This window comes from Cryptotermes secundus, unplaced genomic scaffold (assembly GCF_002891405.2).
Source record: "Cryptotermes secundus unplaced genomic scaffold, Csec_1.0 scaffold132, whole genome shotgun sequence".
Taxonomy (NCBI): Eukaryota; Metazoa; Arthropoda; class Insecta; order Blattodea; family Kalotermitidae; genus Cryptotermes; species Cryptotermes secundus.
In genome coordinates this window covers 381,567-397,913 of record NW_019722426.1, presented here as the reverse complement: position 1 = coordinate 397,913, position 16,347 = coordinate 381,567, and the positions used below count along the sequence as shown (strand labels likewise).

Below are 16,347 nucleotides of genomic sequence, written 5' to 3'. Positions count from 1 at the left end.
TATAAGAACATGAAGATAAAAAAAAATATATCGGAGGGTTTTTAACGTATGTTTGAGTACAAAATAGTAAAACAGAGAGGAACATTTAATGTGAAACAAGTAACTCGTGATATTTGCGTATTTCGTTAATACTGGAACGAATTTCAAATAAACATACCCGCATTTAATTCTCAACTGCAGTCTTTCCCTCGAGTTGGTTTTAATTCAGACGAGAGCACAGAATCCCAGTTCATGATGCGCAAACTGACGTGCTCTCTCCGACTCCTATGATGGGGTTTCCTTCTTACTTAGTAACCACAATGAATCGAAAATTATTTCGCGTCATACTCTCAAATTACGACTTCGTACTTAAATTTATTATTATTATTAATAATACTATTATTGTTGTTATTCAACACAACTTTATTTTTCCGGTTTCACATTAAAAAAATGATTCTTCCTCTAGCGATGCAGTGTATGGGCACGCGGTAGCGTAGTTGGTTGAGGCACTATGCTTGAAGCCGGAAGGTCGCAGGTTCAAGTCCCGATAATATGATTTTTGTTTTCAATTTACGTGTACTTAAACCTTCTAGGCGCACTATGGCCCTGGGGTCAACTCAGCCTCTAAAAGAAATGAGTAACAGGAATCTTCCTGGGGGGTAAAGGGCTGCCGGCGCGTAAGGCTGAAAACATTACCGCCATCAGTTAGCCGACTGTCTAGAAAACGTGGGAGCCTCGACGGCTCACAACCCTATGGGCCTTCGCAGCCTGCTACAGGGATAGCTTTACATTATACGATAAAGTGTCCACAACTCAATTCCTACGACTTTATTTAGGCCGCGCCATAGCTCAAGCGGTTAGTCGCTGGCTTCCCACCGCGGCGGCCAGGGTTCGATCCCGGGGTCTGGTCAAGTGGGATTTGTGGTGGACAAAGTGGCGCTGGGGTAGGTTTCCTCCGAGTACTTCGGTTCCCCTGCCAATCTTCATTTTACCAATTGCTCCACAATCACCCTCACCTATCATCTAGGGCTGGTGCAATAGGCCAGAATTGGCCGCAGTACAAGGAACTTAGTCCCACCCCACTAGCAATAAAAAAAAGACTATTTTGTTTCAGCAGTTTTCGAAAACAAAATATATCCATGTTGCCTTAGATTACATTTATTTTATATAGTTTTACCTGATATTTCAAAGCAGCAGTTTTGTCTGAAGAAGTTAACCTACAAGTATAAAGGTTTCTTCCTTACGTGCTGACTTCTAGCTTGTCTGTAAGTGTCTAGATACATCATTCAGGTAAGTTAGATGATCGCACTACAATATCTTGCGGCAATTCACAACATTTGTGTTTCCTTTTATGATCAAATAACGTCAAGGATTTCTGATTTTAATTCCTAATACGACTCAGCCCACAGCTGTATACCGTAACACACACTGTCTGGGGTGATACTCATCTTGACTTCTTCGCTGATTTCAATTTCAACATCATTAGAGCAACTAAATATTTAAATATTCAGAAACGAATCTCCAACATTAAAATCTTGATTATAATTATTTTTTTTCTTTTGGCGCTACAGACCCTTTTTGGGCCTTGGCCTACCTCCATGAAAATCGCCGTTTCACTTCGGTTTACTAGATCTTAAGACATTCGGTAGGACTCCTTGGGCGGGTGATCAGCTCGTCGCAAGGCCTCTACCTGCACACAAACACATAAAAATGAGCGCGCGTGTGCACACACCAAACATCCATGCCCGAGTTGGATTCAAACCCTCGATCCCGGCCTCCGAGCGAGCGAAGACAGTGCATGCCTTAGACCGCTCGGTTACCGTGACCGGCCTATAGTTATTTCAGATCCCCACAACCCTCGCTTTTTCTTTTTCTCCACTCCGCCTTTTCACTCTTGCAGATTTTGGGTTAAGTTGATAAATTTTCAGTTAGGTTTTGGACCTTACTGGTTCAATGTGATCACAAAAGTGAACAATTACAACTGAGTCGCATCTGTATCAGCTAACCAACAAACAGGTTGCCCTTTGCTTATGACCGAAACTTGGTAACGTGTAAATAGTGTACTGACCTTGAGATCCACCACTGCCACCCTTAAGCCTTTCCGCACGGCTACCAATGGGTTTCTGATGATGTAAGCGTTGTTTGGCGCCTCCACCGCCACCTCCACCACCCCCGTTCTCTGGATCGTCGCTGTCGTCCTCCAAAGACTCGATGGACGCCAGATACGCTGACGACTTGGGGGCGGCACCCAGTCGGCGTCCTCCAGCGCCGGAACAACTGCTGGTGCCAGAAGAAGATGAAGACGAGGAGGCGATGGAGCTGATGGAGAGGGGACGGGACACCCCTGATGTCACGACGCCGATCCGCGCCTCCTCCATGGAGTGCTCAGTCGCTTGCGGCGATGAGCGCCCGATCAGAGCGTCGTACATGCCGAGTAAGGTCGGAACCAGATCCGTCGAGGTACCTGCACAAACGAGTGTCCCACTGTGACTACATTCGTTGCTGTGTCCACAGAAACCAGCAAGTCTGCTGCTGCGAAAACATGCCTTGATCTACTACAGCACAAAGGCCTTACAGTCGCAACGATCAACGACAAATATTGCCTAAAGATGTTAACAGGTCCACAATGTCGCACCAGCAGTCCTCGATGATGTTCTACGTGAAGTGGCACCACGAAGCTGCCCCTCCCCCAACTAAGTAACATTATTAGCATCTTCTGACTAGTAAGGAATTATTTGTGTTGGACCCAGTATTGACTCCTCATGCCAGTGCTACAGAACCTGCAGCTCCAATTGCTTCCGACACTTCAAGCCTTTAGACCGTTAAAACAGTATACACGATGTATGCCTTACGGAGCAGGGGTCACGGTGTTTCATAATCGGACTTAGAGGACTGTAATAAAACTTTCATAAATATCCAAACATAATTAAGCCAATAAATGTCTTTACTTTACTTAAGCCGTTCCTCTTATACCTTTATGGTGTCGAGCTTGTTTTATTTTATCATTTTTACAGACGGTAAAACTCCTTGGACGAGTGATCAGCCTGTCGCAAGGCCTCTACCTAAACACTGGACAAGCTACCCACACTTAAGAGCATCATTTACTAAAGAGTGTAACTTATGAAATTCTTAATTAATCTCAATATTCCCTTCAAAGTAGGAGGACAAATTATTCAAACTGTGAAATATGCAGATGACCTTGTGTTAATGGCTAAGGAAGAAACTGTGCTACAGGGCATGATTGATAGACTAACTGAAACTGGAAGGTGCTATGGCATGGAAATGAATGTGGAAAAAACAAAAGTAATGAAAATTTCGAGACAACCAACCGCAGTCACAATAAAGATAGACCAAAAACAACTGGAGAATGTGAAATGTTTTAAATATTTGGGTAGCTCGTTAACAGATGATGGAAGGTGTACTAGTGAAATTAAATCCAGGATTGCCATGGCAAAAGCTGCATTTAGCAAGAACAAGAATCTTTTTACCAGCAAATTGGACTTAAATTTGAGGAAGAAACTAGTGAAATGCTACATTTGGAGCATAGCTCTGTATGGGGCTGAAACATGGACACTTAGGGCAGTAGATCAGAAACATCTGGAAAGTTTCGAAATGTGGTGTTGGAGAAGGATGGAGAAGATCAGTTGGACCGATTATGTGAGAAATGAAGAAGTGTTAATTAGAGTCAGTGAGCAGAGGAATATCCTACACGAAATAAGAAAACGGAAGGCTAATTGGATTGGTCATGTTTTACGCAGAAACTGCCTTCTAAAAGAAGTTATTGAAGGAAAGATAGAGGGGCGGATAGAAGTGACAAGAAGACGAGGAAGAAGACGTAAGAAGATGCTGGATGACCTTGGGGACAGAAGAGGATACTGTCATTTGAAGGAGAAAGCTCTAGATCGCATTAAATGGAGGAACTGTTTTGGAAGAAACTGTGGACCTGTCGTCTTGACAGATTACTGATGATGATTCCCTACAAAGTAACCATTTCCATTAGGTACCAATGGACAGGAATCAACTGGAAGCTTCACGATTCAAAGAATCGTAAATTACAAATGATTAGTTAACATACCATTCGTGTGTTTCGTAAAGATAAACTGCCCTGAATTTGGTAATTAAACTGCAAGTCTTATGTCACACATCAGTAATAAACTCTTTACTTCTTGCATATTGCATTATATTCTGCTTCTATATGTCTTTCCAAACAAACTTCATAAAAAATAAGAGGAAATTTTAATCTCGTGACATGAAAATGTGTACATTTCAAGAACTATATTATATTTAAGCATCCTGTTGCACTATAATTTCTATATGTAATAATTATGTAACGGCGAGATTTTAAACAAAACCGACAGGCTGGTGTTTTAGATTTTGGACTGTGTGCAATGTGACAGCTACGTAGTGAAAAATACACCTGATGATGCCCAGTTACGACCGAAACATGTAGTGTAGAGGAAGAAAAGACAAAGAACTACAACCAAATGAATTGCTGCATTCAGGCATTTGTATTATTACATATAGAACATTTCAAGAAACTTACTTATAATTAAATTTGCGTTATAAAAAATTCGTGTACTTAAAAGAGTGTGACATCATAGATCTTTTCTACCATAAACCGCTGTGGAGCGGTGCGGGGGAAAGTTTTCCAAATACCAAACAGATTGGCAACAGTGACGAAACAGTGAAGAACATGACAGGCTATAATTATTGTACTATTTTCTGTCAAGCGTCACCCCAAAATATATTTTGTTGAAATGCGTTGAACAGTTTCAGGTACCAAACATGACAGAGGACAGAGAGTAGCCTACTTCGTGGCCAACTTTAGCGGAGAGAGGGTGTGGCATGGTCAGCACAACGAATCCCCACGAACGTTAATTTCGGTTTCCTAGACCGGAGTGGCTATTTCCTTGAAATAGCTTCTTAATTATTTTCACGGGGCTGAGTGGATCGCGTTACAGACCCACTACTTCTCATAAAAATCTGATAGGGCCGGGAATCGAAGCCGGACCTCTGACCACAAGACCACAGAGGCAGTCAGGCACTAACCTCGCCGACAAGCGGCGGTCTCTCGGTCGGTATAGTTCGCTTGCGGACTAAAACCACGACAGCACACAAACACGAACTTTATGGTTAACATTTCGCTTCCAGCGAGGATGCGGCTTTGAGCAACTTTTCTTCCGTTCTAGAGCAGTAAGTTTAAAAGCAAATAAGAGCACAAGACGTGGCTCCTATGTTTACTGGTTTCCTTCTGGTTTCGAAGACACGAGTTTCCAAAAGAATTCTCACTCCTTTAGGTTGGGCTCTAGTCTAACTACCCACACACCGGGCGAAGTAGTTGTATCTATCAAACTGCATCCTTCGAGGCCATACGAGTCGGCTAAGCACCTATCCTGGATATCACAGCAGACATTTACTCCCTTCTCCAAGAAATTCTCGTACACCACTCGATAACTCATCCAGTTACAAAGAGATTCTACAGCTGCTGTTAAGGCTGGGACCACACGAGCGCACGAAATACGTCCGTTACAACGCACGTACTCTATGACGGACGTTGCTGAGGACACCACACAGTTTCAGAATGCGGTGCGTAGTTTTTTCTCTGCAATGAAGCCAGAAGAAACCGTAGTATTCGCCTCTCTTGTCATAACGGACGCATTTTGAGCGCTCGTGTGGGCCCAGCCTAACGACTTGCCAAACACACGATTATACAGAATGACAGAAGTAGACAACTCATATTAAGCAGTACCACAAAATTCCACTCTATTTCTTTCTGTTAAGGGATATTTTATCTTCCATTGAGGTAAAACTGCATTGGCACGCATAGGGAAAATAAGAAGGGGCTTTAGTCGGGAAACCTGGAGAGAATGGGCCATTAGCGAGATCCATGCATAGACCGGATAATAATATTAAGAATCATCTTTGATAAATTTGGTGTTAGGAAGGAGACTGGATTTAGCTGGTCCAGGATAAAGTCCAGTGGCGGAATCCTGCAAACTCGGTAAAGAAATTTCAGCTCCCATAAAAGGAGGGGCATTTCTTGACAAACTGTGATACTATAAGCTCGTCAAGGAATAACGTCCATAGAGGTATTAGAATAGCACTGGGCTACAAGATTCCACAATCGTCATTCCTAAATATAACACTTAAATAAAACGAGTTTTAATATGTGCTTTCAAAATAATGTTTCTTTCTATTTCACAACTTGATAAATTTGGGCTGATAAAACGGTATACTGTTTAACAAAGTGTTCTGCTGTCGAATGTTATTTTAAAGCTGGCTCAGGCCGTATTTCGTCACTGCTAGAATACTACATGCAAAGAAAATTAATTTCCCGAATACAAAGTTCCAACCAACTCAATAATTCATCAAGCTGTGCATCGGTTTTGTGTAATTGGGTTATTTTCCTCCAAACAAGGCTCAACGCGTACTGTAACTTTATTTATGAACGCCAGTAATAAAAGTTATTTGTGCCACTTTGTATATGAATACGTGTTACTTGTTACACTGACGTCTTCTAGGGCAACCACCGCTGTTGATATGGGCTCAAAATTCGACGTTTCAGAGACGATATCCATCAACATCCGTGATGAAGGAAACCTTCGTCCACGTATCGTGTTTTCCACCGAGCTCAGAACGGTTCTGGGAACCATCCAACCTCCTACGAAATGGGCACTGAATACATATAAATGAATATATTGTCACGTGTATTGGTGACTAAGACGCGGGTTTGAATTGACAATCGATTTACTGGATAACTACAAAGAATTATAACACTCCAAATTATTACTCGAACAACAACATAAAAAGTAAAGTCTTCAACATTTAAATTCTAATCTTCGTTTGTAGCCTCCGGGACTCAGCTACTGGATTATGTCTGTCAGTCCGTTATCTTCGATACTTTTATAATCTTCTCTTGAAGTATGCAGAAATTGCATTGCGCTCCGCACTAGTCTCTCAATCGCCCTGAACTGCTGGTGTCATTCTGTTTACCTCGTTATACAGCCTCCGCACAGACCACATAGAAAACACGGAACTTGTTTGCTGCTCGTTGCCTAGCAATGGAAAACCCTCTGCCTATTGTTGGCCAAGAATTTTTCTTCGCGGGAACGTGTTTACCTAGCTGTTCCCTAGCAACGGATATGCATGTTACAATATAAACAAACATAAATAAGCCTACCTCAATATTAGACTGTAAAAACGTGCAAACATGCGAGTTCCTTGGTCTTCATTGTTGCCTGGGCCTTATTTCCGGTCTTCGAACAAGAAGCAGTCACAGTATCACTTCCTCGGTGACGCCATTTCGCAGCGGCACAAGGTTCACACGCGAGCACAGCCATGAAGCGACTATTTTAAGTCTTCACCATGGGAACCGCAGGTCCGCGATGGTCGCAGTTTTCAATTAAGGCGCACCCCTTACCCCACACTCTCTCCAGGCACTGTCATGTGGCTAATTCGGTCCAGACCTGCCAGGACTGTTCTATAAACAAATACAAGGGAAAGAGACGGCGAATACGTAAAGATGTGTGCGTGCGTGCACGCCGATAAACTTCACATTCATTCTATTAAACAGATCTTCCTTTCCGTTATACTGAACGCACTCTTTCACCTCGCAGGGAAACTGTTTTAAAAAGAAGGTACAAATTCAGCAGGCGCATTATCATTTACTACCCCTGAGATTAAATTCATCAATATTCCAGTATTCTGTACGAGAGGTCCTCGCTTAACAAGCGCTGAGTACAACTGGCTTAATACATTGTTCTTTCTTAATCCGGCAGTGGGTCACAGATCGCTGGTTGATTATCGACACCAATCTCGAGGATTTGACAGAAGCACCCAAAAGGAAACCGCGCTCTGGAATCGATCCAAGGCCATTCAGAGTGTCGCTCAGCGAGTTAATCAGCACGGAACAGTGTGACACGACCCGCACCTGTCCGTTCTCCCATCAGCCTATTCTGCTGTCACCGTGGCAACTTGTTGCTATGCGTTTTTTGCCTCAGAAACATGTCGCTGTAGAAGAGAAACACGGCCTCTCATATTTTCGATGACAAACTTTCACAACGTCTCAGATTCCTCGTAACTTCACTGACACAGAGCAACTGAAATCGGTCTGCAGCTGGTGGCTCTCACTCTTCATCTTCCTTGTCATGATTCCCTCCACCCGAGAATTTTGTTTCGACTTTTTATGGTTTTCATAACAAGTTATCAGCCTCTGTGGTCTGGTGGTCAGAGTTCCTGGCTACAGATCCAGAGGTCCCGGATTTGATTCCCGGCACTACCAGATTTTCTGAGAAGTGGTAGGTCTGGGAACGGGGTCCACTCAACATCGTAACGATAATTGAGGAGCTATTTCAAGGAAATAGCGGCTCCGGTCTAGAAAACCGAGATTAACGGCCGTAATGATCCGTTGTGCCGACCACGTGACACCCTCTATCCGCTAAGTCCGCACTAACTTCGCCGACAAGCGGCAGTCGCTCGGTCGGTATAGTTCGCTTGCGGAATACAGGCCACGGAGTTATCAGTAATTTATTCTATGCAGAAGCAGTAGGGCACCCAATGAAGAATAAGGCACAATGATCACCGACAAGTCTACGCACATGATTGTAAATTACTTGGTTATTCCGTAACGCCCCTTCAACTGCTTATGTTATATAGCGCCAAAAGGTGGGATGATTGTATGAATGATGAACCGGAAGGGACCTGAAAGGAATCGGCCTCGGTTCATTAAGACACTATCTCAGTAGGTTTCCTGGTACTCATTTCTGTTAGGGGCTGAGTCGACCCCAGGGCCATCGTGCGGCTGGAAGGATTAGTTCAACTGAAAAAAATTCAATGACCTCATCGGGACTTGAACCCGCGACCTTCCGGCTTGTAGCATAGTGCCTCAACTAACTACACTGCCGTGTAATTTTCTTGGGGAGTAAAGCGCGGCCGGCACGTAAGGCTGACAACCTTACCGCAATCTTTGAGCCGACTGTCTAGATAATGTGGGACCCTCAACGTCTCACAACCCCATGGACCTTCACGGCCTGGTACAGGGATAGCTTTACATTTTTTTACTTTTTATCTCTGCAGGAACCGGGGACACCCAAGAAAAATCTGTCTCAGCAGCTGATTTCCATTTCGATCGCAGAAAATTATTTATTATGACATGTTTATATACATACCTTTATACAGCGTAGTTGAAGTGTGAAAATTTATTCCGTGAATTCTAATCTGTTTAATTTCGGTTACAATGTGCAACTCAGAGCGGACAATCGTATCATTCTGTACCCAGTTGACAATAAACTGTTGTCGAAGAAATCAGCTCAGACTCTAAAGGTTCGGCCACACAGAGCGCTACGCTATGTTCGCTACGTACGCTGTGTACACTCTGCGACGCAGGTAACATAGGGAACATAGCGTACATAGCGCTCTGTGTGGCCGAACCTTTAGGAAAACCTGATTTTGGTTCAAAATGCTTCGGGCCCCTTCCTATATTTCTAGTACTCCCTCCTAGTTAATAACTATGGCTCTAGGGCATCTTGAAGACAGTCGAAAATCCTTCTGAGCTCAGTGGAAGGGGAGGAGGATGTTACTGCAGTCCCGTATCTCTTATTACTGCTGCCTTATGAATCTCCTCCCAAGAATCAGATTGAGTTTCGTCCCCCTGGGCTGTAACACGTGACACACCTGCAGAGCAGGTCACTGACCATACACTTCGCCATACACCGTAACCGTAAGACCTTACACATTCAGTCTGAAAACGAGTTTAACAAATTTGGAAATGTGCGCATGCGTAACAACTCTAGTGCATCCCTTCCCTTTGTTTTACTTATCTCGAAACTCACAAGACTTGCGGAAAAAGTGCACGGGACATAAAATCTGTTTCATTTTTCTCTGAAAGTTTCGTCCAAAATATTTTTGACTCCGATAAATGTTTGGCAAGTTAAGCTCAAGATGCGCACAGATTTTCATGTAATGTGTCTATTACTGTTGTTCGATTTTAACCAAAACTGGAACGTATTGATAACATTTTCGGAGAACTCCCTAACATAAACTGCCACGAACAGCGGTTATCGAATTATCCGACATTATATGGACATATATACAGAGAGCGTAACGCTTCAGAGCCATTTTCACAAACTCTCTTAACTTTCGGGTTAACGTTGCGCTATTTTTGCTTAAACCTTAACCGATGGAGCTTGGTATCCGTGTAAGCTGTACGATTCTACACAGTCTGCATAACGTGACGGCAAAAAAAAAGCTAATATTTAATTTGATGATAAATATGAGAAGGCAATAGAGCCAGAAGTTAAAATGAATAAAGCATGGACTTGAATAAATTAGAATACAAAGAGAGACCAATCAAGGCAAGCGAACTGACAACTTACTCACTTACTTACTTACTTACTCACTTACTCATGGAGCTGAGCCATTCTGGAGGAGCCGCTAATTCTGCAGCTACTCAAGAATTGCCCAGCATTTTATGGAATCCAAAGGTTCATTACGGTGTTCACAAGAGCCCTCCACTGGTCCCTATCCTGAGCCAGATCTATCCAATCCATACCATCCCATCCTATCTCTCTAAGATCCATTTTAATGTTGTCCACCCAATACTCCTTTGTCTTCCCAGTGGTCTCTTTCCTTCTGGCTTTCCCACCAATATCTTATATATAAGATATTTGCATTTCTCTTCTCCCCCCATTCGCGCTACATGCCCTGCCCACCTCATACTCCTTGACTTGATCATTCTAATTATACTTGGAGAAGGGTACAAGTTATGAAGTTCCTCATTATGCGGTTCTCTCTAACCTCCTGTCACTTCATCTCTCTTCGGTCCAAATATTCTCAACACCCTCTTCTCAAACACCCTCAGTCTATATTCCTCCCTCAATGTCAGAGACCAAGTTTCACACCCATACAGAACCACAGGCAGAATTATAGTTTTGTATATTCTAATTTTTATGTTTTTGGACAACAGACGAAAGCGAACTTACAACGGATGGTAAAAATAAAGGTAGACCAATGAAGATAAATGAATAAAAAAAATATGACAAAAGAGGGGGAGAGAGAAGAAGAGAAGCGAAGACACAAAACAGGTGAAATGAGTGAGAATATAGCAACAGCATTAACCATGCTAACAGTCTTGCAACTGAAGCACGGTTTTACGTCAAGAGATCAACGTATCACCAAAGATTTATTCATCAAGAATCTATCACTACCGGGTTAATGTTCTCCTTCAGGATAGTAGCGAGTGGGTGGGGTCCTCTCTTAGTTCCCATATGCAGTGCCAGCGGGATATTCGCCCCGGATATGACAAGTGGACTCCTGCGGCAATGTGCCAGCTGTCTGTGGGCAATTCGCCACCGCCGGTCCAAGTATCTCTGGCCCAGGGTGAATTACCCTAACTCCAGCCCTTAAAATATGTACGGACCTACACCAAGCCAGCCGAGGGTGTTGCGACTGTTGCTTTAAAATTTATGAAAACATTAACGTCTGCGCACGCCCCTGAACCATCTATCACGTGATGTTTCAATGTTATTTTCTTTCAGCTATACTTCCATAACGTACATAATCATGCAGTTCCATTGTTTGCATTAACAGTTTACTTCAGAGAAACCGTGTCACAGTAATATGCACAGAAACCTCTTGGAAAACGAGAACTTAGAAGACCAAAAAGAAAACATGGAAGATCCTGTGGAGAAAGGTTCTAGGGATAGAAGACGGATGGAACTTGTTCAGGATCGTGTCCGATGATATACTTCTGTAACAGAGGTGGTGGAACTTCGGGTTCCATCACTAGAAAGAGAAGCTTGGATTTAGCTTGAAGGCTGTGCCATACTCAAGTGTTTGGGCAGGTTCCATCATAATGAGATCATTTCGAATTTGTGGTCTACAAGATGATACTGGGGCACGTTGTTTTACTCAATCAATTCTCATTCAGCGGATTGCTCTGTACTGGTCTATCATCCGGGCCGGAACAACAGGTCCAGTAGTGGTCGGTGTACTAAGTGGATTCAGTCTCACCCCACCCCACGAATTAGTTTGAATCCCACATATATATCCCGTGAAATGTAATCCCCACTGTCTCTGCTGTCAGTTCCTATGCACACAAATAGCTACGAACATGCATCTGCATGTACGTCATCAGAGGCATCGTCACATCTCCGCTCCCTCTGCATTAAATATTAAAAGATTCATTTCAAGATGGTCGTAAAAACTGGCCCCAACTTAGCCCTAACATTCTTCATTGAGAGTGAAGTTGATAATTATGTTGGGAACCTTACATCATTCCAGTTTCGTATTTTCGCAGGGTATTTCCCCCTTTCCAACCAGGGCCTCCCCCCTCCCCAAAGCAAGATTTTCTTTAAATTTTCATCACCTGCATACACTACATTCAGGTTATGTACCGTGGGGGGCGAAGCACGATTATCGTTAGTGGGGGGACAGAGTTGCGGCAGTAAAACCATCGTGGCCTATTTATATTTGCTATGCCGGCAATCACCTACAGGGGTCGCCGAAAGCCATCAAAACACGAGTCAGTACAGACGGGGCCCCAACCAACCGTTATTCGAAAGAGGCAACACATGGATGCAAGTTAAGAGCTATAACACTTAGACCACCTGAACGATATTAGACAATCTCTGTTTTTATTCGAACTTCCCCCTAAAATGGGGCCCAGTTTCCGAATAAAAGATTTTTCATGCAGATTTCTATTTTTAAACGAGGTAAATGCCTCCAGTTTCTAGCCAGGAATACGCATAAAAGAATGAACATCCAGACTAACCATCTAAGGGGAAAACATGATGTACATGTACAAAGACAAAGATATATACGTACTTCTGCCACAAAATGAGATAAATATATAATATATATGCATATAGAAAGGAGTATGGGAACATAAAAACATGGTAGAAACAATTTTTCGTCGGTCATTTAACGATACTTTCTCTATAATATACTATGGAGCGTCAGATGGTTATCGAAATTAACCGAAAGTTTTCTTTCCCGCGAAGATAAATTCTTGGTAAACAGTCCGTTGTAACCAAGAAAGACTGTGCTAATGGGCCTACATATATTGAAATTGGCTCACATAAATTTGAGGTTGTATGTAGTTTTACATGCCTTGGATCAGAAATTAACTGTAAAAATATCAGTGATGAAATAAAAAAGCGTGTACTTGTGAAAAACAAATGTCTCCATGGCCTTAGGAAACACCTGAAATCCCAATTAATACCCAGGAAAACCAAAACTATGATGTATAAAGTACTTAGAAGATCAGTGCTATCTTATGCCTCTGAGACCTGGCCACTGTCAAGATCGGATGAAAGACTGTTAAGTATATTTGAAAGGAGGATCCTGAGATATATCTTTGGACCGGTGGAAGAAAATGGAATATGGAGGAAGAGGTATACAAACTATTTATTTAACCAGAGATTATTGGATTTATAAAGGCGAAAAGGCTTGAATGGGCTGGACACATAATACGTGCCAGAGAGAACAGAACGATTAAGAAAATATTTAATACTAAACCAGAAGGAAATAGGAGAGTGGGAAGACCAAGATTGAGATGGGAAGAATGTGTGAGGAGGACATAAGAATTTTGGGTATAAAGAACTGGAGGAATGTAACATCGAATGGAGAAGAATGGCGAGCAATCCTGAGGAAGGCCAGGGCTCACAAAGGGCTGTCGTACCAGTGATGATGATGATGATGATGAAACAGTCCGTTGCTAGGTTACGCAACAACAGAGGAAGCTGTTTTATATGCAGTCTGTGCCGAGCAACAGCAGAACAGAGGTGTTATTGCAATTCAAACAAAATTTCAAAATGCATAAGGAAATGCGTTAGTGACACAGACCAGGTGACATGTTCCCAGAATTCGCGGTTTCTAAGCGCGGTTTGCGAGAGTAGCCGAAGGTGACTGGCAATACAGTCTCGGTCCATCTCCAGAACAGACCCGTCTATATTTAACACAGGGACCAGTAACCCTGAAGACACTGACGGGGGAAACGGCACACCCGCCAGAACAGCTCCATATCAGTACACTGACGTAACAACCCAGAATTTTGACGGAACAAATTCCAAAGGCAACTCCAGTGCTAACCGTCTCTATGCTTCCGGATCAATGATGGACAACTGCAGCTGATTCCGTAACACTTATAGTAGAACATTATATACGTCCTTAAACTGTGTGGGTATTTTTAATACATATGACGAAAATTTGAGACACATTCTGCAAATAAACCGAAGTAATATTTTAACAAACCGGAAACAGCAGAGTCTCGATTATTTATCACATCAAATAAATCCGCCTAAAATAGAATTAGTTGACTCCAACGAGATAACTTTTTTTTTGCCAGACGTTCTACACGATGAATTAGTAGTGCATTCGAGAAGGAAGGGATAGGTCATACATTTCGCTAGATAAATAAAAAAAACAGGTACTTTAACTAAATTGTAAAAAGAAAAGAAACGTTATCATGTTTCTGCGCCAATAACGAGATTTATTGCCACGAGAATTCATGTTACTTTTGCCATGACAACTTAGGCTATCAGCAGTATCCGTGAAACATTTCTCGTGTCCTTCGTATTTTAATTATTTGAAGGTGACCACTCACTTCCATCTAGTGTCGTGGTTAAGAGTGGTACAGCTATATCCGCACTCACTCCTACGTTTTCACGGCGTGGTGCTTAATTAAACCCACGGATAACTGTACCTGTACCTTCATTAATATAAATTATGTTTTCATTTCCCTTGATTCCTACTTATGACAGTAGCTCAACTGGTCTTTCATGGACGACGAAGGTTCATTACCGTACTTACGAGAACTCGCCACTGAACCCTATTCTGATTTCCTTCAATACAATCCACACCTCTACGCTCTGTTTCGAAACCGCTTTCTAACACCATCCTCTAATCGGAGCCAAAGTCACCCACGTAGTTTCTTCCTTGAAACGAAAGGAAACCTCCGTCTGCTATCACGAGTTCCACCCTCTTACACTCCATGACTCTTACTTATTTATCGAACAATGGAACCTTCATTTACTGGGTTTGTTTGGGTGGCGGATCGCTGTCCTGTGAATGACAACACAACATACACTAACGCAGATATATATCAGTGTATTGAGGCGGGTTCGAAACCATATTTCAGCGATCCACACACAAGCGTTAGTAAGAAGGAAATGGGGGAGCAATTTTGATAAAGTATATTCATCTTAAAAATGGTAAGGTGATGGTAGAAGGGGTGAGCACTGAATGTACCCTCTAAACCAATGTTCAAATATGAAACAGACAACTAACACCAATCTCTGGACATCTAAGCATCAGGGGCATCACTCTTGTTAACGTACGCATCTTCAAATCACTGATAAATTATATAAATCTTCATGGCTGAGAAACACTTGAAAAAGCTGAAGAAAACTCAGAGTAGCTACTCACACTGGCCATGCCCGTTTCTTCACAAATTCCTGATATCTGGAGTATGATGAACAAGTCTCACTTAACTTCCTCCAGCACTCACTGTGCACTGTGTCAGACGAGCAGTGACAAGTGTCTCAGAATCAGTGACCGTCATCAGAAGCAATGTAAGGGCATGTGTGGGCGCCGGCTGCTTCAATCTCAACGCAGTCCACATCACAATGCTCTTTAAGAGTAAAGTAGCGCCAAGCAGTACGAACTGGTCACTCACTCCCTCATGGAGCTAAGCCCTTTTTGAGGAGCCGCCAATTGTGCAGCTACTCAAGAACTTCCCAGCATTTTATGGAACCCGAAAGTTCAGTATCGTGTTCACAAGAGCCCTCAACTGGTCGCTATCCCTAGCCATATCAATCCAATGAACTAGTACTCCCTATAAATTGCACACAAGAGAGCCTGAGAAGAACACTTGCATGGTCCGTCATTTCCCACTACAGCAATGACAGTTCTGTTATCCTTCATCGTTTAGGGTAAAAAGGTAAAGTTGTTCCTCTGCTTCCCCAATTAAGCACTAAGCCATGAAGGCGTATGGGGGAGTGGGTGTATAGATCCACATTTTCTTGAACTCGGCATTAGCTGGAGGTGAGTGGTCAGCTTCACGCCACGGCCGCTTTACTCCCGGGGAAAGAGCCCCCGGTACCCATTGGATAGGAGGCTGGGTGGGCCCCAGAACCTGTCTGCACGATATGGAGAAGAGAAAATTCTGACCCTACCGGAACTCGAACTCCGAAACCTCGGTCGTCCAGCTCGTAGACAGTCGCTATACCAAAAAGGCTACCCCCGGCTTATCATCGTTTAGGGTCCGGAAGGATTTTGCGCCATGTTAAAATACTGTTATCAATCTTCCTTCAACTGTCTCCATGAATTACCACACTTGACATGGAACTTTCTTTCCTAGGACGAATCGCT

The 16,347-nt window shown here is 42.9% G+C and overlaps 1 protein-coding gene across 2 annotated transcripts in view; it reads right to left on the bottom strand.

The window, feature by feature from the left end:
* Positions 1-16,347, bottom strand: part of LOC111861290 — a 350,133-nt gene that overhangs the window by 62,526 nt on the left and 271,260 nt on the right. For both annotated transcript variants that reach the window (XM_023845727.2, XM_023845726.2), the window contains exon 2: positions 2,048-2,443. In XM_023845727.2, coding sequence (XP_023701495.1) covers positions 2,048-2,408 — 361 coding nt within the window. In that variant the 5' untranslated portion in view covers positions 2,409-2,443. The remainder of the gene's footprint in view (positions 1-2,047; positions 2,444-16,347) is intronic.